General features: G+C 40.4%; 1 protein-coding gene across 3 annotated transcripts in view; it reads left to right on the top strand.

Annotated features, from left to right (window-relative positions):
• Positions 1 to 22,722, top strand: part of MSRA (methionine sulfoxide reductase A) — a 350,386-nt gene that overhangs the window by 173,079 nt on the left and 154,585 nt on the right. For 2 of the 3 annotated variants that reach the window (XM_040965713.1, XM_040965712.1), the window contains one exon: positions 707 to 826. The exons of the other annotated variant lie outside the window; for it this stretch is intronic. In XM_040965713.1, the coding sequence (XP_040821647.1) occupies positions 707 to 826 (120 nt within the window). The remainder of the gene's footprint in view (positions 1 to 706; positions 827 to 22,722) is intronic. 3 annotated transcript variants of the gene reach the window in all.

Raw genomic sequence — 22,722 nt, 5'->3', positions numbered from 1 at the left:
TCTTTAAAAAAAATATTTTTAAAAGCATTACCAGGAAGTGATTAATGTGTAAGTTTATATGAGTTTAAATTGGGAATTGAGTGTAAAAATTATTCATGAAATTCAGTTATCCTTTTCTGCTGATATTTACTAACTCCATTAAAACCTCAGGCTTGCTAGATTTTGCACAGGTAAAAGAAATATCCTGTGCAAATAACCATAAGTAAAATTATTTTGGAATGTTAGCTGCTCCTTCTTTACAAAATTCTTAGCCGTTTTTGATCACCAAAATAGCAGGAGCAACTTTTCTTTTTTTAAGATTTTTTTATTTTTATTATTTATTTATTTATTTATTTTTATTGGAGAGGCGGAAATGCAGAAAGGAAGATCTTCCGTCCGATGATTCACTCCCCAAGTGAGCGCAACGGCTGATGCTATGCCAGTCCGAAGCCAGGAGCCTCTTCCGGGTCTCCCACACGGGTGCAGGGTCCCAAAGCTTTGGGCCGTCCTAGACTGCTTTCTCGGGACACAGGCAGGGAGCTGGATGGGAATAGGGGCTGCCGGGATAGAACCAGCGCCCATATGGGATCCGAGGCGTGCAAGGTGAGGACCTTAACTGCTTGCGCCATCGCGCTGGGCCCCTTTTTTTGTAGTGAGACAGGTGTTGTCTGTGTAACGACCTCCTTGCTTTGGATAATGGCTAATCCATGTCTTATGTTTTCCCTAGGAATGGGCTGCTTCTGGGGAGCTGAAAGGAAATTCTGGACCTTGAAAGGAGTGTATTCAACTCAAGTTGGTTTTGCAGGAGGCTATACTGCTAATCCCACTTATAAGGAAGTCTGTTCAGGTAGGAAAGTTTTTCTGTCACAACACTAAGGAAACAAGGAAAGCTTTGGCTCTGCTGGTGGCTACTAGAACTTCAATACAGAAATACAGTGTTTCATGTGTCTGCGTTTCCTCAATTTTGTTTACTGTTTCTATAATTATACCTAGTCACCTCTCCCTTTATATTTGAAGATAATAAACTTGCTATGGAAAACATCACTTAGCTTCTGCTGTGGAACAACTACCCTAGTAGTTGGGACTAAAAATGCTCACTTTATTAGCTTATGATTCTATTAGTCAGCAATTTAGACTGGGCTCAGCTTGGGTGGTTCTTCTACTGGTTTCTCCCAGACTAACTCACGTGGCTCTGGTTACCTTGTAGGTTGTCTTGGGGGCTGGCTGATTGAAGATGGCTCCACTCATGTGGTTGGCAGTTGGTACTCACTGCCAGTGAATGTTCACTGTCAGCTTGGGTAATGGGGATGGTCTTCAGCACATTGGCCTGAGCTAGTTCATGTGCTGGATGCCCAGCTCAGAGTTGAGGTTGATACCCCCAGCTCAGATAGGAATATATGGAGATGTTAAGAAGTCATGGCTTCTTATTATGGCCACAATCTACTACATGGTACGAACAAGTGATAAAATATATAAATAAAAATATAATATATAAATAAAAACATATAAATAAAATATAATATATAAGATATATATATATATTATATTTTTTTAGGAAAAAACTTTAAAAGCCATAGTATAGTGTAAGGTTTGGTTAACTCTGACTCATAGTTCAACCTTGGCTCAGTGCATGTTTATATAAATAAAGTTTTGAAATACAGACTTGCTCATTTTTTTCAAAAGATTTATTTATTTCTGTTTGAAAGACAGATTTTACAGAGAGAGAAGAAGAGATAAGGAGAGAAAGTCTTTCATCTGCTGGTTATTTCCCCAAATAGCTGCAATGGCCAGAATTGAGCTGATGTAAAGCCAAGAGCCAGAAGCTTGTTCTGGGTCTACCACAAAGGGTGCAGGGTCCCAAGGGCTTGAGCCATTCTTCACTCCTTTCCCAGGTCATAAGCAGGGAAATGGAGCAGCCAGGACACAAACTGGTGCCTAATAGAATACTGGCACTGTAGGCAGAGAAGTAGTCTACTACGCTGCAGCAGCAACTGGCCCCATTTTTTTTTCACTTATTGTCTGTGAATATTTTGATGCCACAGTGACAGTGTTCTGTGATTGTGCGACAGACTGGTTTTCAAAGCCTGACATATTGACTATGTAGACCTTTTCAGAAAAAAAAGGCTGACTTCTGTTCTAGTTAAGAGGATAGATGGATGGCCTCATGGCCAAGTATATTTCAAATACCCGACTATCTCTCTGGATTTGTTTCTAACTTTGTTCTACATAAATAACTTTATTTATAATTTAAAAAATAATTTGTTTATTCATTTGAAAAACAGTGGCATAGAAAGGGAGAGACAGAAATAGAGACAGAGAGGAAGTGAGAGAAAGAGAGAATCTTCCATCGACTGGTTTACTCACTGAATGGCAGCAATGGTCAGGGCTGGCTAAGCTGAAGCCAGGAGCCTGGAGCCCATCCAGGTTTCCCACATGGATAACAAACACCAAATGCTTTGTCTGTCTTCTATTACTTTTCCAGGCACATCAGCAGGGAGCTGATCAGAAGTGGAGCAATATGTATATTAGCTTTTTAAAAAAGAAGATTTTAAATGAAAAGCAGTAAAAAGAAACAAGGAGGCTTATTATATAGTGATAGAAGGTTCAGTTCAGCCAAGGAACTAATATTTATAAATGTATATATATTGAACCAATGCCAGAGTCCCCAAATACGTACAGCAAGCATTAATAAATATGAAGGAAGAGATAGATTCCAATACAGTAACAGTTGGGGGCTTTAGTGCCCCACTTTCAGAAGTAGAAGTGTCATACAGACTGAGAATCAACAAAGAAAAATGACAGAGTTAAGCTGCACCAAAGATCAGTTGTATCTAACAGACATCGGCAGAACTTTCCATTCAACAGATGCAAGAATATGCTCTTTTCAACAGCACATGAAACATTGTCCAGGACAGAGTGCGGCAAGGTCACAAAACAAATCCCAACAAATTTTTTTGAGGTCATTGGACGAGTGCTGTGACCACCATGTGAGCTGGAAATCAGTAATAAAAATGGAAAGCTATAGAGATATGGAAATTAAGCAACTTGTTCCCAAGCAACCAATAAATCAGAAGGACATTCCGATATTTCCTGAGATGAATGAAAATGGAAATACAACATACTAAAACCAATGGGATAGCCCAAGAGAAGAATTCAGAGGGAAGTTTATAGCAGTTGATGCCTATGTCAAAAAAGCAGAGAGGGAGCCATCACTGTGGTGCAGTGCGTTAAGCTGGAATGCTGCATCAAAATGCCACTCTGAGTATCAACTTACCCGCTTCTAAGCCAGTTCCAACTAATGTGCCTGGAAAAGCAACAGAAAGTCCCTGCCTCCCATGTGGTACACGAGAATGGCTTAACTGCTAAGTTATACCAAATAGTTGCAGAATGAATACCAACTTCATACATTGTTTTTTTTTTTAAAGGGAAGAATTTTTTCAGAACTCATCCTAAGGAGTTACTCTGATACATTCAGTGTTTATCGGTTGAAAAAATCAGTATCAAAAACGTCCATTTTATTCAAAGTGATTCATAGATTTAGTGCACTGTCAAAAAATAAATGACATTGTTCATAGAGTTAGAAAGATTACTACTAAATTTGTTTAGAACCACAAAGAACCATTAATAGTCAAAGTTATCTTGAGCAAAAATAGCAGATCTGGAAACTTATTTGCTGCTTGGCTTTAAAATATGCCACAAAGAAACAGTAATGTAAACAGTATATAAAAACAGACTCCTGTATAACCAAGTGCTCTTTGTCAGTTGTACTAAGGACATGCATTAGAAAAGAGGTAAACTTTTCATTAACTGGTGTTGGGAAACTTGGATATCCAGATGAAGAAAATTGAGGCTAGACACTCTCCTCCATTTTTCACTTTGTACAGAAATCAGTGCAAAATAGACCAAAAAAGTAAATGTCCTATCTGAAGCATTGAAACTGCTAGAACAAGGGGGAGATACCTCAGGACATGGGGATGGGCAGGGAGGTTTTGGATTAGGCTTAAAAATAAAGGCTATCTATGAATGCAAATTGGGCCAATTGAATTTTATGAAACTCAGGAGCTTCTTGTACAGCAAGGGAAATGATAGAGTGAAAAAACAACCTACAAAATGTGGGAAACATTTTCAAATTATACATCCAACAATGAATTAAGAACCAAAATATGGAGAGAATTCAAGCCATTCAGCAGCAAAAAACAACAAGTAATTCAATTTTAAAAATAGTAGATTAAAACAGATGTTTCGCAAAGAAGATACCCAAATGGCCAACAAATACATGAAATATTCAACGTGACTAACCATCAGGGAAATGAAAATCAAAACCACAGTGAACTATTAATTCACTCTAATTATATTGGCTTTTATGAAAAGACAAAAGATAACAAGTACTGGCAAGGATGTGGAGAAAAGGACTGCACACTCTTGGTGTGAATGTAAATGAGCTCAGCCGAGTGGAAAACAGTATGGAGTTTCCTCGAAAAAATGAAAATTAGATCTGCCATGAGGTGGAGCAGTCCAGCAGCTCAGTTTACAACGGCAACAGTGCGAATCAACTCAAAATCCCATTGATTGATGACTGAATAAAGAGAATATGACGTACATACACTGTAGAATAGTACTCAGCCATAAAAAGGAATGAAATCTTGTCTTTTACAATTGAATTGATGCAATTGGAAACCATTATGCTTAAAAAAAAAAAAGCCAGTCCACAAAAGACAAATAGCCATGTTGTACAGAAGAAGATCATCTGTCTGAGCGAGATGGAGCTTCTGGGATTTGATTATTGATTATTGTTTACAGCCTATGCCTGTACTCCTGAGGAATACTAGATTGTTTTTTTTTTTCCTTACTTGCTATATGTTGATATATTTACCTAAGGGAATGTTAAAGCCTATGATTGTGAAATTAAAAGATACCATTGTAAAAATTGGAGGTGGGAGGGAAAAATAAGGAAGAAATAGGGTGGGTAAGAAATGTGGAAATGAGGAAGAGTAGGATGAGGAGTATTGATATGCTTCTAAATTGGTATCATGAAATCCATGTAAATTAAAATTATGGAAGACAAAAAAATACCTAATAAAGAGTCAAACTGAGGTAACAGGTTTTTTTTTTAATAATGATTGATTTATTTTTGTTGGAAAGGCAGATTTACAGAGAGCAAGGAAGAGAGAAAAATATCTTCTTTCCACTGGTTCACTCTGCTGGTTTACTGCCCAAGTGGCTACAGTGGCCAGAGCTGATCTGAAGCCAGGAACCAGGAGCATCTTCTAGGTCTCTTGTGTGGGTACAAGGTCCCAAGGCTTTGCGACATCCTTTACTGTTTTCCCAGGCAACAAACAGGGAGTTGGATGGGAAATAGAGCAGATGGAACACAAACTAATGCCCATATGGATCCCAGTACAAGCAAGGTGAGGAATTAGCCACCAGGCTACTATGCCAGGACTGATGTAACAGCTCTTTATAACTATTAAGCTTGCATTAAGAACTAGCTTATCAATTTGTTTAAAAATTCCAGTATTGCATAGATCTATTCTAAACTAATAAGAAGTAGAGGACATGAGTAATAACATGACAATATAGTGCTCAGTTTCAAAAGTTATTGTTAAGGGGCTGATGCCATAGCATAGTAGGTTAAGCTTCTGCCTGTGGTGCTCGTATCCCATGTGGATGCCGGTTTGAGTCCTGTCTGTTCCACTTCTAATCCTCCCAGCTCATCTCCTGGGAAAGCAGCAGAGGACCCAAAGTCTTTGGGCCCCTCCACCCACATGGGAGATCTAGAGAAAGCTCCTGGTTCCTGGCTTTGATCTGGCTCTACTCTGGCCTTTGCAACCATTTGGGGAGTAAACCAGTGGATGGAAGGTCTCTGTCTCTTCATCTGTCTAGTTCTGCCTTTCAAAGAAAAATAAATGATTTTTTTAAATTGTAAAGTCAGACATACAGAGAGAAGGAGAGACAGAGAAGAAGATCTTCCATCCACTGGGTCACTGCCCAAGTGATCCCAACGGCCAGAACTGAGCCAATTTGAAGCCAGGAGCTTCTGGGTCTCCCACACAGGTGTAGAGTCCCAAGGCTTTGGGCCATCCTCTACTGCTTTCCAAGGCCACAAGCAGGGAGCTGGAAGTGAAGCAAGGCCACCAGGATTAATATTAGTGCCCATGTAAGATGCCAGCACGTTCAAGGCGAGGACTTCAGCTGCTAGGCTATCATGCTGGGCCCATAAATGAATCTTTTTTAAAAAGAAGTTATCAGGGAGGGGAAGAAGCTTTCAGAACCATTGTGAACTAAACAAAATGTATGAAATATCTTTCTGCAGTTCTTTTTTTCTGTGATGAACTCAAATGTCATATATATGTGTATGTGTTATAGATGCTCTATGCTTTTAATTTCTTTGCAGGTCATTTTAATAAGCTTAGGTTTGTTTTGAAGCAGGATAATGAATTACTATATTACATTTACATTGGGAATTTTATTTGAGCTGAAATTATTGCAACTTTTGAAAATTTAATAACCTATTTGGCTAATAAAATCATCAATTAAGAAAAAAGGTATAGTAGTCCCACTACAGGGAAAGCACATCACTCTTTTAAAGAGCCAGTCGTGTGTGTTGTAGCACTACTCACAATAAACAACAGAGACAATTTTGGCCTATTAGCCTGATCTCAGTCAGTTAGCCAGTGGAGAGAGAAGATGTGCTCGTATACAAAAATGAAGGCTTACGTAGGGCTTGTCTGAAGAGGAGCCCTTTACCTCCTGAAGGGCATTGTGAATGGCGTGAGGGAGGAAGTCAGGAACTGGTTGAAAAGGAGCATGTTGATTTGTTTGGCACAGCATCAGTTCTGATTTTGAAATGAAATTTGAGTTGCATAGCAATTAAATATATAAAATATGAACATTGTTATGTTTCTTTCTTCTGGAGGAGAATTGAAATGTTCCAGTGGGTATTAAGAATATGGAATATTGGATAAATATGATAATGGCTAATCTAAACCTCCTCTTTTTGTTTCTGTTTCAAATTTGAATAAGTGATTTTGCAAAGCTACAAATAAAGTAATTCAGATGAACCATCAGGATGTCTAGGTGTAACCTCTCAAGCTTTGGAATAAAAACAAATATTCTTTGGGGTTATTGCAAACTTGTCTTAAAGGCTTAAAAGAAAAAGGTTGTTAAGAAGTTGTCCAAATCTCTACTGTTTATGTTATTTTTGTTTGTATTACTGACCAAGGTGTTAGTAATCACTTAGAATACTGCGTTTGTTTCTATGCTCAGAATCCTTCCAGTTCTCCTTACAGTAGCAACTGGATAAGTGTCATGTGTTGGGCTCCTACTGTCTGCACTTTTAATGTCTTTGCTATTTTCCACTTTTAATGTCTTTGCTATTTTCCAGTCCATGAGGTATCTCTGTTTCTGCTCTTTACAGAGGAAATCCTGAGACTCCAAGGGAATAAATAACCTACTCAAGATCAAAACAACAGAATCTCTACCTCATTAGTTCTCGGCTCAAACTTTTTACCATTGACCATGGTGTGAAGTGACCCAACTGTTGTTCTATCCCAGTTGCCAAGTACACATAATCTGTCCTCTCTGTTCCGTTTCTGTACTAAATAGACTGATTTGAGCACATTTGCCTTTTAATACTTTAAGGATAATACCAAAGATTTTTTTTTTTGTCTTTCTGATATTTGGGAGGAAAGGACAAAACCCTTTCAAGACATAGTTGGTGCAATCAACTGTCAGATTATGGGCCTACAGCAGCACATGAAGTACACAAAACCATGGAGATTGGAAAAGAACTCTATTTGATTCGAACACTGCCTGCTAAGTTAGCTGTAGCATTGGGGAGCATGGTTGTCATGGAAACCTGTTCTTGATTGGAAATAGTTATTGGGTCTTACCCAGACTTAGAAGGAAAGCTGCTTTCTTTCCCCAGGCTTTTTGCTGTTGTTCTCATAAAAGGGAAAACAAAACAAAGCAAAAACAAACAAACAAAAGACAGAGGGGAGCTGTGATAGAGTGGTCCCTCTGGCACAGAGGTGGTGGAGTCTTCAGATCCTTGTGAATAGTAACCAGCTAATTAAAGATTTTTGACCAAGGAGAATAATAAGGCAGACAGAAAGCAGATAGGCTATACTCTTGGGCTCTTCTCTGGGGCTCTGATACTCAAAGCCTTGCTGAACAATTCTACCCTGGAGGGGTCCAACAGGAGAAGGAGAGAGAGAGAGAGAGAGAGAGAGAGAGAGAGAGAGAGAGAGAGAGAGAAGAAAGGAAGGAAGGGAGAGAGGAAGGAAGGAAAGAAAGAAAAGAAAGCCCACCAACTATGTGGTAGAATGTAATAATTAATGAGGTTAGTGTGAGAGAAATACCAGGCTATAACCTAGTATTTGTGTCAATTTCAAAATCATTTTCTCTTAAACCTGGTCATGACCTGTGATCATTCTGTAAGTTTTTTTTAAATCTATCTATCTATTTTTTTTTCAGAAAAGAAGCTTCAGGACCAAATTATGTGCAGATCCCTTCTCTCATAAGAGAGTGTGCTTAAGCCTAAGCCATTTGTTGTCTTGGGACAGGTGCTTAGAATTACAGGAAGGGAGTTAGCACAATCCACAGGGCTAGCTTTCCCCCTTGCTGTCATGAGAAGATGCATATCAGAGCTCCCACAGTGTTGTCTGGGCACACAAATTCATGATTACAAGCCAGGGAACTGCGAGTTCCAGTTTGCTGTTTCTGTTCTGCAAGGCTTTAGTTGGTAATGAGTGGGGCGTAAGTGTATATGTGAATGCAGAAGCAGTATGTGTCCACAGAGGATAGAGCTTCATGTCTGAACTCCCAGGGTCTCCAAAGCCTGAGCTGGGAATATGGGTAGCAGACCCAAGGGCACAGCAGTTCCTTGAGCAGTTGCATGAAAGATACTCATTGGGTTGAAAATGTTGTTGGAACCGAGAAACAGTCTGAATAGAGATAGGCCGTCAGAGAAAGCATTGGTTTCCAGAGCTATAGAACTTAAGAGTATCCTCATGGAATGCTCTGACAACATATGTCAAAGGAAACATGGGGCCTCGGCCCAGGAGAGGGGAGAGTTCAGTGGTACCCTGTGGTGTTCTGGGTAGACAAGAGTAGCCTGACACCAAGGGGCTTTGCAGAGGTATCTCTAAGCTATGTTGTGGTCCACACCTTATGAGTCATATGATCCTTCATCACGTTGCAGGAATTACCAATACTACTACTACTACTACTACTAATAATAATAATAACAATAATGTAATGAGACCAGGTAAGCCAGGGAGAGAAATTCTTATTTAAGTGGTTTATCTATAGTGATTTGATTTGACAGGCAGATATTACAGAGAAGAGAGATGGGGAGAGAAGGTCTTCCATCCATTGGTTCACTCCCCAAACGGCCTCAACGGCCAGAGCTGAGCTGATCCAAAGCTGGAAGCCAGGAATTTCTTTTGCACATGGGTGCAGGGTCCCAAGGACCTGGGCCATCTTTCCCTGATTTCCCATGCTGTAAGCAGAGGAGAGCTTAATCAGAAGAAGTAGAACAGCTGGAGCATGAGCTGGTGCACTTATGGGATGGCAGGATTAGCATGCTCTTCCACCTTGCTGGTCCGAGAAATATAATGCCACTCTAAGATATATTATGCATTTAGTCTGCCTAGGTCATTCTGTCCAAATTTCATGAATCTTGGGTTGAGTTGAATAAATTTTTCTCCCAAAGCAGAGGGCCAGAGCCTGACACCCTGGTTTTCCACAGGCTGTTACTACCTCCTTGCATTCCTCTAGAAATTCCCCATCCTTCACATGTGTCTGAAATTTTGTTTAAACTTTACTCATTCGTTTACTTATTTTAAAAACTTGTTGCAGAAGACCATGTTCCAATAATAGACATGTAAGCCTCTCTTTCTTAGATTCATAAACTTACCCTGAACCCGTAGCACACAGTCTAAAAGACTTTGTTTTCCTGGGTAAACAACTGGGTCTGAAAGTTGAGCTCTGTGAGAGCTGCTTGCCTGGGGCCTCCACAGCAGCTGACCATGATGGCCTGGAAGTAGGTAACATCTCTGAAAGCCAGCAGACTTTTGTTGGGCCACTGTTTCTGTTAGGTTTTTCATTTGTCTCTAGGAGATGTGTTGAAAAGTAATTAAGTCTTCATGGCAACCATCCTACTCCTAAAATTATTTACAAAGACTCATCCGTTCATTTGTGTTCCTCATAAACTCAGTGTCAGCCTGACACTGGAGAGCCCAAAATCTGTAATGATATAGCCAGAGGAGTCAAACATTCATGTAGAATTGCCTGCATAAATACAACATTTCCTGGGAAGATAGCACATGCATGACTTTGTGCAACATATTAGGGGAAGGTGGTTCCTACACTGAAGTTGAATAATAATAGTTCCTCTGGTCTTCCAGGATTCTTTTCTGTATGGTCAAATGAAAAGTTGATTTTTCACATTTGTTTCAAAGAGGTGGGCTAACCCTGTCATGAGCTCATATGCATGCCTGCACACACACACACACACACTTACACACACACACACACACACACTTACACACTCCCTTCAAACAGTTGTTATGCAAACCAACTGATTAACTGACATGCTGCTGCTTTACTACATTGATTCTAGAAATAATTGAGCTATTCAGACTGCTGAATGCCCTTATAGAAAATTATTCCTACATTTTATAATAACGACTGTACAGATGAAAATATGAAAAGACATTCTGCAATGGATAAACATTCTGGGTTAATTTCACTACATTAGCCTAATATACAAATATCCCGATTCTGGCAAGAAAACCCAGGATGTTCATTCACTGGTTAGCATCTTTTCGTATTTCACTTACAGATGTTCAGAACAATTCTGTGTTTATTAGTCTATTCAAAGCTTTTAGAAATCTGCAAAGCCAAGTGGCAGAAGCATAAAAGGGACCATGCAACTTTTCCTCATAAATGGTACTTATACAGTCACTACGAAGAAAACTGGAAGCCCAGACACTTTATTTATCAATAGAACACTTCAGTGGATTCTCAGGTCTGTACTAGTGGTACCCAGCAGGAGCTGGGGTCTGTGAGAAACAGGGCATAGGAGTCCTCATGTGACCTTGCGATGGTGGTGATGCTCAGGGCACTTTTGCCTCTCCTCCACAGGGCCTGCTGTAAAACGGAAGCCAAGTGCTGCTGTATGAAGCTGGTAGAGTCATAATTGGATTGTTATCTGAAAATGAAATGAGAAATATTTTATAAAATCTAAGTCATACACTTTGTATCACTCCAACTCTTGAGCATATTGAAGGCAAAATCTGTGGGTCACAAAGCCTGATGTGATGGGGTGGGTCAGCCCTGGACATGGATACAGGTCACAACACTTGGAAACTACTTTCTGAATCTTTCACCAGAACCCATTCCTTCCTCATATGCTTGATCTTTTCCGTGCTGCCTAAGAGCTCCCACAAAACATTGAATAGTGATTTCCTTACTAGTAGAAAACAGCTCAGATGCTTTTGTAGTTTGACATAATCTCTGAAGTGTTTGGGTAGAAGTGCATGTCTCTGTATCTTCCATGAGATTGATGATCCCATCCTCTTTCAAAGTAGAGATGAGTTCTGTTATTAGCATATTTTATCAAGCAATGTAAAACTATTCTAGATTCCTCTCCTTTTAGTACATAGTCTCATTGTACTCATTTCAATGTCAGTCACGGCAAATTACTGAGTTATTGGCACATCTCTGAAAATGTGAAAATTCTGGTGTTCAGTTCTTGCTGGAAGCAATTTGATCTCTCTCTCTCTTTTTTTTGTTCCTTTTATTTTAGATGTAAAATTGGACTTTGAACTTGTAGTAGGCAGGATAAAAATTCTTCCCTCTCAAGGCAACAAGCAGAAAGAAAACTTCAAGGACAGAGACTTGTAATGCATAGTTACAGACTCTTAGAACCAAATACAGCTCCTCCAGCCAGCTGCATAGTTCCACTACCCCATTCAGACAGCTGTTTAAGACAAAGCAATGAAAGGGCCTATGGCTCAAATGGAGGAAGTACTGGTAATGGGAAAGCTGCTGGTTTGCTTTTTCTAAATCTCAGTCACCCAAGAAAACAAGTATGGCTTCTTGACAAGCCACACCTCCCTGAAGGGCTGGCATCAGGAGTTCTATCTAGGTCAGGTTTGGGAGGAACTCTAGCCATATTCCAGTCCAGAGACTTTCAAACCAAGCAGGGGCTTCTGGTCCCCAGAAAGTGGGGTTGCAGTGCTTGCACTGGAGTGCAGTGTTTGGACTAAACAACGGTCTGAAGCTGCCTGAGGAACATAGTGCTAGGCTATATTATCTGCTGCAACCTTGACAAACATGTCACTCTTTTTAAAATGATCTTTAAAATGTCTGAAGCGCTCATGGTCTACTTGCTTGTCAGTGAAGGGAACTGAGGCTGAGAGTGATTGATTTAAGTGGTAAATGTGAGTAGAGCTGTCGAACATTTTCTGGACTTCCCAGATCATGGCATTGTAAGAATCCTAAGGGGAAGTGAATTTCTGTTTTCCATTCTGCTATTTTAGGTGGGGACTCAGAGAAAGTGCCTTTTGAGTTTGAATTAAGATTTCAAGAAGCAGCATTTTTTTTCCAGTTCTTGCTTATCATTTTAGGTTTTGTTTTTCTCCAAGAATAGTAGTCTCCTGTGTCTCTGGAGGATGTTTTGGAAACCATGGATAGTACCAGCCCTGATTAATTGTGGTAATTATTAACTTATAAATTAAGCTTAGTAAGGGATTGGCAACGGCTGATAATAAGAAAGAGCAACTATAGCAAAATAGTGTAATACAAGTTCTGTGAGTGTTTGTCCCTCCTTAGGCATCTTTGTGTGCTCATTCTTCTTGTTTTCTGTGGGTCACAGGAACCACAGAAGGTGAAACTGTGGCCAAAGGGATGGTGGCTGTATTAGGGCTTCCCCAACTCCAACCCTAACCTGCTATAGCCATGTGAAGACCAGGGGCTGTGATAGCAAAGAGGGCCCACAGGAGCCCTGGGACTTGGGAATGAGAAAAGAAATAATTAAATAAGAGAGTTCCTTGCCTCCTTCCCTCACTCCCTTACCAAAGCTCCCACAAACCAGCTTCCTAGTCATCTCAAACCGATTGTCCATCAAGCATGGCCTGAAGATTCTCCCTAGTCATTTTGCCAACATCCACCTCAGTTTTCAAAATGTAAGGGAGATGGTGTGGTGTTAAGTGTATGTTCACCCAGCAGCACTGAATTTGGAGTGGCTTTCTGTCATCCCAGAAACCCTTCCATCTGTGGATTCTGAAATCAGAAGGAACCATCTTGTGGGCTCTTCTGCAGCACTTAGACAAAATCATGTGGTCTCCTGTTTACATATGGGTATAAAGTAACTAAGACAAGGGGTAGATCACTGTTCTCAAAGTGGAGGGGCCAGTGCTGTGGTGCAGCCGTAACGTTTTATTGTGATGGCCAGTGTTCCACATCAGCATGCCCGTTGGAGCCCCAGTTTGTCTGCTTCCAGTCCAGTGCACCTGGGAAAACAGCAGATGATAGTCCTAGTGCTTTGGCCCCTGTCACCCGTGGGAAGGGGCCTGGGTGGAGTACCAGGCTCTTGACTTCAACCTGACCACATCCTTGGCTTTACACCTGTTTAGAAAGTGAGCCAGTGGCTAGAAGATCTGTTTCTCCCTCTTTCTCTCTGGCTCTTCCTTTCATATCAATAGGTAACTCTTTAATTTTTTAAACGATTAATTTGAAGTGAAAGGCCTAGGCATATTCTGGAGGTGATTCAGTCCAGCACTAGAGATGATGAAGGTTTGTTTGTAGCTTCAAAGTGCCAAAGGCTGGAAACACCAAAATTAGATGCACTGTGAGGCCTGCCACTGTCCTCAGATGGTACAGGAAAGTGCATAGTTCCTTCCCTTCCTTGTAAGGTCCACCAGCCAAAGTCTCCCAATAATGTCACTGTTTGTTCCTTGTCACTTAAGGGCATGGGGTGAATGAGTTTGATGGTTTGTGGATTCTCTTAAGGCAATTACATGTGTCATGTATCCCTCATGTAACCTTGATACTTTGATATTCTTTAACTGGTTTGGCTGTTCAATCTGCCATTCTCTTTGAGTAATTGAAATCACTTCTGTGGAACAGATACAGAAGTGAAGCATCAACAGACTGACAGACTTTAAATAGTTAAATGTGTCAGTGTTTCAGCATATCTGATGGTATTATTCTAATAGGGCATTGCAATGAAAAATAAATGGAAAGGAACAATAGCAAAAACATCCTTTTATCCCCCATCTGACCCTAGAAATAGATTATTCTTTCATTGTTTCAGGATTATATTCTCAAAGACTTAGAAGGGAGATTAAAAGGAATTTGCTGTAGCAAGTTCTTAAAACATAATTGCAAAAGCAATTGACGAATGAGATTGTACTGATATTTTCAAATCACATACACTGGAGCTGTAACATAATATGAGAAAATAACCTTAAGGGAGGTTTGAGCTTCTCTTGGAATTTTATGTTATACACTGGGTCTTAATTACTTTATGATGACTAGCAATTTTCAGAGCCTTAGAATAAGGCTTTTTTCCCTGCCCCCTCTTTTCCCAAGATAACATTAAAAAATAAGTATCTGGGTCAATTACTAACCCATGTGCCAAGTGGAAATTGCATCAAGAGGGACTCACACCAAAACATGGTTGCCTACAGTGCCGGGGTCGCATCAGACTTTGGAGGACCCTCAACTCTGGGCTAAGATGTGATGAACAAATCCCAGCTCTCTCTGATGTGTGGAATTACAGGGTCTGTCGGGGAATGCCAGAAACCAGAATGATGGTGACACGTCCAGTCTGCTCAGGTTTGCATGTGCCAGGGTTGTGTGGCAGAAGCCTACTGTTGAGGAGGTCCATGAGTCTGCCATTTTATTTTCAGCTGTTTCATTGTAGTTATCACCACCCCTCCCTTCTTTTGTGTCATTTCCTCTTCTCCCTTTCCCCTTCCTTCCTTCCTCTTTTTCTCCTTCTTTCCTCTAAGATAAGTTGGTTTTCTTTTACACTTCAGTTGATTGTGAAAGTGCCTTAAAATTCAAAAGAATTGGTAGCTTAGCACATAGTACATGTCTTGGGTTTTTGAAAATAGTTTATAACTAAATGCTGTCAAAGATATAATAGTAGTTTTTGAGATGAAATTGCTATCTTGCAATATGCAGAACATTTTCACATACCGATGGACTGATCACCGCAGGCCTGTAAGAACAACATGGTGGCTCCCATTTATGAATGCATGCAGAGTTCGGAAACATTTAGAAAGTTGCTCAGTGTGTCATCAGCTAAACGAGTTATTAGTCTCTGCTGGTATTTCTTTTGGAAATGTGTTGAGGTTTGCTAATTGTGGAGATTTGCCCCCTGAGCCAGATCACCGGATGCCCAAGGGACCCCAGATCTCGGTTTTCTCAACAGACTGAGAATGCAGCAAAAGGCAGACTTTCTGCTGATCTTGGGGGCCACCTTGTTGACAAAGTGTGCCTGGAGAGGTGTGGGGGTCATCACTATCATTTCCTTTTTTTTTTTTTAATGATTGTGGCCTAAATGTATGTGAGTACAAAGTTCTGTTAGATTCCTTTACTAGTTAGATCTGTTTGTTTACTGGTATTGGTTCCTTTAACTCATGTTTACTTATCCATTGCCTGAGACCTGGTGATTGTTTCCAAATCCCTTGTGATCTACGTTAAAGTAGCTTGTATGCTATTGTCTAGTTAACTAGTAACTTTCATCTGCCTGCTTGCACTGCAAAAAATCATGCTATAAATTCCCCAGTAAATCTCAAAAAAGTATAAGTTGGTTCATCTCATCTTTGCATCCCCCATGTCCTAAATCCTTCTTGGCATGGACGTCACACTTCAAGTTCTGGCTCTCACTGGAGGGACCCCTGAGAGAAATGAGATAATGGTTGCGTTTTCAACTGTTTCCTTTTAAACTTCTCCTTCCAACCTTTCCAATAAATGTGTTTTCATGTGCTTTTTAGCATTCCTTAAAATATTTTAAAAGCTGTCAAGTTTTTCTAGGAAAAAGCCAGAATTTTGAAAATGGTTTATAAAAAACTATCCAGTAGTCTAGAACCATTTTGAGAAACCTGATCTGTAGACATTTTGGATTTCTGTTCTTTAATGAGATGTACATTAGAGGTCATTGATTCTGGTGAGATCTGAAATCTTTTCTTCAGACACAACTTTTGTCCAGAAGCCTAATATTAAGACATCTACATCATATTAAGTATTAAGTATCTACTTTCCTGAGATACTGTGATTGTTAGAGAGGAGCTTCCTCTGACAATGTCTTCATGATTCTGGGATACCGCTAGGGAACCCACAAAGGCTCAGTCTGTCAAACAAGTGAGAACCAAGGGCAGCTTCCTGCTGGGTGAAACACTATCCATGGGAAGCCCTTCCCTGGCTCTCAGACTGGTATCTGCCCTAAGATTGCATCACAGGAAACCATTGGGAGAAAAAATGTGAAAAGGCTTCAAAGGGGGCCTTTCCTTTCCAGCCTTTGCAGAGGTGTGCCTGGATGTAGATGTTTTTATGCCAAAGTCCCAGGTCTCACAGCATGTGGTCCAGAGCAGTCAGTTCTCTAATGATTCACGTACCTTCCATATTCAGCTTCAGCTCTGGGCCTCAAACTGTTGGATACTGTGACACCAAATGCCCTCATCAGCAGGCATGCCTCTCTCTGGCAGGGGGGTTGACAAAAAGCCATAGGTGCCTGAACTTGAATGTCTTATGCAAAAGAGGGAAAAAAAATCTGTCACCTTTTTCATGGTTTGTGTGGTTGTATTTGAATGTTTGAAAATGTTTCAGGGAGAATGATCTATCTGCTTTTGAGAGTCAGGTTGTAAAATGACATAACCACATCCTGGGGCTGGAGTAGGGTGGGAGGCAGTGGGCATCCGAAAGAAGCTGGGTTTTTTTTTTTGTTTTCAATAGTTTTTAGTGTTCATAAGCTTTTACTGTTAGAATATTTTTATGTTTGTTGCAAAGATTGAACAGAAAACATGGAATTCTCCTGTACCCCGTCTCTATACCTCAGCTCATTTTCAGTATTTCCTCATCCAGATGTCACTTTTGTTACAATTGATAAACTTATGTTGCGCATCATTGTCACCCAAAGGCTATAGCTTCCGTTAGCCTTTCTCTTGGTGTTGTGTATTCGGTGTTTTGGGACACTTGTAAAAGCATGGATCTGTCATTAACTATATCATGCAGAGAAGTTTCTCTAGCCTAAAAAGCTCCTCTGTATTCCATCATCCAACTCTCCCCTCCTTAACACCAGCCACTGCCAATTGTTTCACCATCTCTGTAGATTTGCCTTTTCTGGAATGTCTGATAGTGGAATCTTAGAGTATATATTCTTTCATGTTGTCTTCCTTCACTCCCTTATAGTCATGTAGGACTCTACCTCGTCTCTTCTACACTAGGTGGTTCTTTTCTTTTTAACCTTCATTTCTCTTCAACCTTCTTTTCAACCAAGAGTATTTGGCTGTCTGGACTTACCCAGTTTGTTTATCCTTTTCACCTGCTTCTAAGTCTTGGCAATTGTGAGCAATCTGTTAGATACAGGGGAAGCTGCTTCTGACTGCACAAGAGAGTGATTAAGGCAAAGAGATTGTCAGAGACCTGGTCAGAGTAAACTTTACCCGAAATGATCCCTGTTAGTCAATGCCAGGTCCATGGGTATTTGTTCTCTAAAAGCACTGTAAGTTGCATTCTTTACTTGAATGTTTCTCGGTGAGAATCACATCGGCAACAAGAATTTGGATAGTATACCTGTATGCAAATGGCTGTAGATTCTCAGGGAGAGATGTCCGTTCTGTTTCCATTGAGTTCTAGAGTTCAGACCAATCAGTGTCCACACTCTAGTTCTGTGTGGCAGGTGTATTTCCCTGTTTATCTCCGTACTGAGCTTAGAGTTCCTTGGAATGTTAGTCTGTGGGAGCTGGGCGAGGGGGGAGGAGGAGGCCCTGGTCTTGCCCTCCTGCCTCCGACCACCCTCCTTTTCCTGCCACCAGAGGCTGCTAAAGCAGGTTCCCAAGAGACTGAGCTGCAGAGCTCCTTGCCTTTCTAATTTTCACTTTATTTTTGTATCCTGCACACTCTTTCTTCCATATGAGTTCAGTGAAGAGATTTTAAAAGCTTAATTTTTTTAACTCCCAACTTTTGTTACCAGAAAAGCTTGGTGGGTTCTTTCCTCAGCTTACTATAAAAATAAAAAGCTGGGAATCAGTTACAGATGGAGCTTTATTTGTAGAGTGATCAGGTGAATGTGGAAAAAAGAGGGAAGGGAAAAGCACCTCCCAGGAGAGAGCCAGAAAGTTTAGTTGTTCTTGAAAGGAGAGAGGGAGGGAGAGACACCAAAGGTTTGAGGGAGGATCTTGGGATTTTAAGTATTCCCTGACCCGTCCTTGATGGGCAGCAACTTGGGGTAAACGTTTCCTCATTAATGGGTCTCTTAACCAGTTAGCAAATGGCTGGGCAGTTGTTGTGCCAGCCACATGAAGGTGTGGCCAAAATTTCAGGAGGCTTGAACTGTCTCAAGTTTAATTCAGGAAGATTGTTAAAGGTTATGGTGAGCGGTGTTCTTGGCCAGGTTATTCAGGGAAGCACTAGTGCTCCTGGATAAATAAGGGGTGGCTGGAAGGTGGCAATACCATTTCCTGCAGAGATGTGCTGGAATTAGCCTGAGCAGAAAGAAAGTGGAAATTTCAGAGGCTCCCCAAACAGTCTGGGAGGAAGCAGAGGTGATGGGATTTCTCCAGCAACAGCTAAGATACTTGCATCACACATAGAATGCTCTCTTCATGGGGGAAATTTGGCCACAGAAACCTTGTTTACCAATGCCTTAGGCATCTTAGAGTCTCTACCACTCATGGGTTCAGCTCTGTTTATCTCTACAAGCCTTTTAATTTATTTTTAATCACAGCACCTCTTCGACCTACCACTTGGATATAGGTATTATCTAAATCAATCTTTGGGCTACGTTTTGCAAGCTTTGATGAAAAGCAGCATCTCATTTAGCAAGACATTCTGGTCCTAGAAGTCACTCTCTTGATGACAGAAGTCCTTTGTTTGGATCAAGGCATCAGGGAAGTGAGCATACGTGTTACTTCTCTAAAAGCAGGAAGTGGGGCTATGAGATGACCCCTCCACATTTTGATGGTCTTTAAATATGAGTATTGACTTTGACCTTGTCAAATCCAGTGAAATTCTCAATAGCCTGTAAAGAACAGTAGATGTAGATTGATGGCCATGCACTGGGAAAAGTGAATTTCAAAGCAATAGCGTGTTTACTGATATGTAGCAAAGTGACTCAGTTTATCATATAGTACTTCAAAAGCTGAAGAAGTGGTTTCTGGAGGACTGTGTAACATTGAGGCTATTAAAAAGGAATCCAGTTACATGAAGAAGTATTAAATTCACAGATGTGAGAAAGGAACATTCTTCAAAATCAGGCTGTCAAAGAAATACTTTGTGGTGAAAATAGGTACCGAAGACCCCATGCCATTCCCCTGCTTGTAGCCACCTGCTTCTCCCCACTTCTGTGAGTGGGATTCCTAAGTTATTTCCCTTTGTCTTCCCCCTCATTGAACTATGAAAAGTGTTCCTCTGCACATTTGGGAAACTTTAGAAAACCATATGCTGACTCTTTTACTCCAGGAAGGTGTGCTGCAGTAGGGTTACAGGAGTAGAAAGTGGGCAGGAAATAACAAAAGAGAGATCTTATTTTCCATTTCCTTGACTTTGCTTTTGCAAATTTTGACTGCTGTTCTCCTGGGTTTTATGTATGCATTTGTAGCCTCACTTGGCTGGCTGATGGTTTTTATTTGCTACCTCGACCTGTAGACCCTGATTGATGGGTGGTGCTGTTGCTCAGGGTCCTGGTTTGCTGCATGCTCTTTGGTGACCTCACCACCAGTCCTCCAGAGAAGCAGCCTGAACCTGTTTTCCCAAGAGTCTGTAACATGCCACGGTTTCAGGAAAAAAAAGAAGAAAAAGAAAAAAGCCTCCAACTTTGTTATTTAGATTTGTTTCCTGATTTGGACTGGAAGCAAGCACTGCCAAGGCCGAATGGATGCACAATAACAATATAATCTGTCAGAATAAATGGCAGAGAAATGAAAGAAATGAGCAGTTGTGTGTAGGTGAGCCACTTGGGGATGAGGCTCACCCTGTAATTTGGACCAGTTGCAGCAGAATAAAAGCTCCACTTTTAGATGAGGAATCACATGTGCTGTGTGAGCAAGAGGTATTTAATGCCACCATGCTTGGACCAGTGATACAGGGTGCAGAATTAGTACAGAACGTGGAGTGAGAAAATGGCAGTAATTCAAAATCAATGAAATAGAGATGGATCAAGGTTTCCTTGGTTGAGTGAGTGAGTGAGCGAGAGAGGGAGGGGAAGAGAGGACAATCGAGAACACCCCCATTTCTGTCACCACATGCACACAAGTGAGGCAGCCCACAGTGTCAGCAAGCACAGATGGGCTGGTCACGTAGCCTGGAGCTAGGGCAACAGATGGACAATTCATTGCATAAATTGGCTACCCAGGGACCACAAATGCCTGCTAGGAAATCCAAGGACATACCAGGTTGACCCAATGACAACATCCCTGGGCAGAGGTAGAAACAGGGTGCTCATGATCTGAAAGGAGAGTGAGTAACAATTTACATTGGTGGGAGAAAAGCAGATGGAATCAAATTAAGGGATGAGGAAATTTCATTGTGTGTATTTTAAAAAAAGATTTTGTAGGAGGATTTATAGTTTTTAACTTGTCTTTGTGAGATCTTTGTCACTTGTGAATATTGTAATTGTATGGCATTGAGAGCACTGGAAAAGAAAATAACATTTGGGAATTGGATATGTATACAGAATATCTAGGAAAATTTTCTTAATATTGAATTCTTGCTATAAGCACAGACTGCAAAACAATTTTTCATGGAAGTAGTTGATTATAGAATATGATTCTATTGTCAATATAAAGTAGAAAATACAACATGGAATTGTCATTCTGTTTAGGTTAGTAAAACAGAGTACCACAAAAATTAGTTGGCTTTGATCTTTTGGTAATCTTTTCATTTGATGGTGGGATGGAAGAACTGACAAGTGTTTAAATAGCTACCCACTCAACATAGTTTTATACATGTAGCATATGCACGTGTTCACATCAGGGATTCTTTTTTGAAAGCTTTTGAAAAGGCAGCACTTACTATTGAAAAATATCTGTGCTGGGGACAGGATATGATGATGGTGAGTAGACACACTTGTGTCTGTCTTCATGATGATGAACCACTGTTGCTTTCTTTTAAATAGACTTTGTTTTTAGGATAGTTTGAGATTTCCAGAAAAGTTAAGCAGGACTTACATACAGTTCCCGTATTGTTCCCTATGCCTCATTATCCCTTCCTACACCTTCCCTACTATTATTATTTTTGCATTGACGTGATATATTTGTTGTAGCTGATGAGCCAGCACTGATGCATTATTAGCTAAAACCCTTAATTCACTTTGGTGCTCACTCAGTGTGGTACTGCTGAGGATTTGCCAGCTGTACAGTGATGTGCTTCCACCTTGAGTCACTGCACTGCCTGAAAAAGTCTCTGTCATCTCTTCAGCACTCCATCTTCACAAAACTCTGCCTTTTTACTGGATCTAGTTTTGCCGTTTTCAGAATGACATATAGTTGTTTGTTCTAGAATATAGTTGGGAATTTCAGAAGTTTATAGAAAATGGAATCATAAATCTATTTTGCTAAAAGGTTGCATTCCAATGACATACATATCCTTGGGATTTTGGCAGCTTTCTTATGTAATGTGTAATTTTTTTAGATTGTCCTTTCCCCCTTAGAAGCATATTTTAAAGATTATTTCACGTCTTTTTTTGTCTTGATAATTACTTGTCTTTTTTTTTTTTTTTTACTATTTTACTACTTACTTGTGTTTCACTGTGTGGATGTACCATGATTGTTAATCCTTGTACTGAAAGACATTTTAGTTGCTTCTTGTTTTTCCCACAATTATGAGCAAAGCTGGTATACGCATACTGTACAGAATTTTGAGTGCACATAAGTTTTCCACCGATTTGAATGTTTAGATTGAAATGAAATAGCTAGATGATAGGGTGAAATTATGTCTAACTTTAAAGAAACTGTCAACCTGTTTTTCAAAGTGGTAATGCCATTTTGTCCCAGCAACAAATGAAAGCTCTTGCTACCCTGTGTCATCTCGCATCTGGTGACATCATTGTTTTGGTTTTTGACACTCCAGTGAGTATGGTCTCTGTCCTGTTGTCATTTGGACCTGCATTTCCTTAAGAGCGTCTGGTATGGAGCAACTGTCTGCATGCTTGCTTGCCAGGTGTCTTCTGGGGTGACGTGGACAGATATTTCTGTTCTGTCCAGCTTTTATTTTATTTTATTATTTTACTGCTGGTTTCAAGAGTTCTGTCCTTCATCCTTCATCGGCTATGTGACTTGCAAATGCATATTCCCAGTTTGGGTCCTGTGTATTCACTCTGCATTTTTTTTTAACCTACTGCTGGTTCTAGAACTGACAGAATGGCTGTGGGAAGGTGGGTTGGGTTGACAGCCTTCTCGCCAGGCCCAGCTGTCCAAGTATTATCCCAGAAAGTTAATTTGGTCTGTATCATTCCTGATCCTGACAGTCGCACCTTTTTGTTCATTTGCTTCTGCTGACCTTGACATG

Source organism: Ochotona curzoniae, unplaced genomic scaffold (genome assembly GCF_017591425.1).
Source record: "Ochotona curzoniae isolate NIBS_2020 unplaced genomic scaffold, NIBS_Ocur_1.0 scaffold_4505, whole genome shotgun sequence".
Lineage (NCBI taxonomy): Eukaryota > Metazoa > Chordata > Mammalia > Lagomorpha > Ochotonidae > Ochotona > Ochotona curzoniae.
The sequence above is the reverse complement of the archived record's forward strand: the minus strand, read 5'-3'. Positions and strand labels throughout refer to the sequence as shown.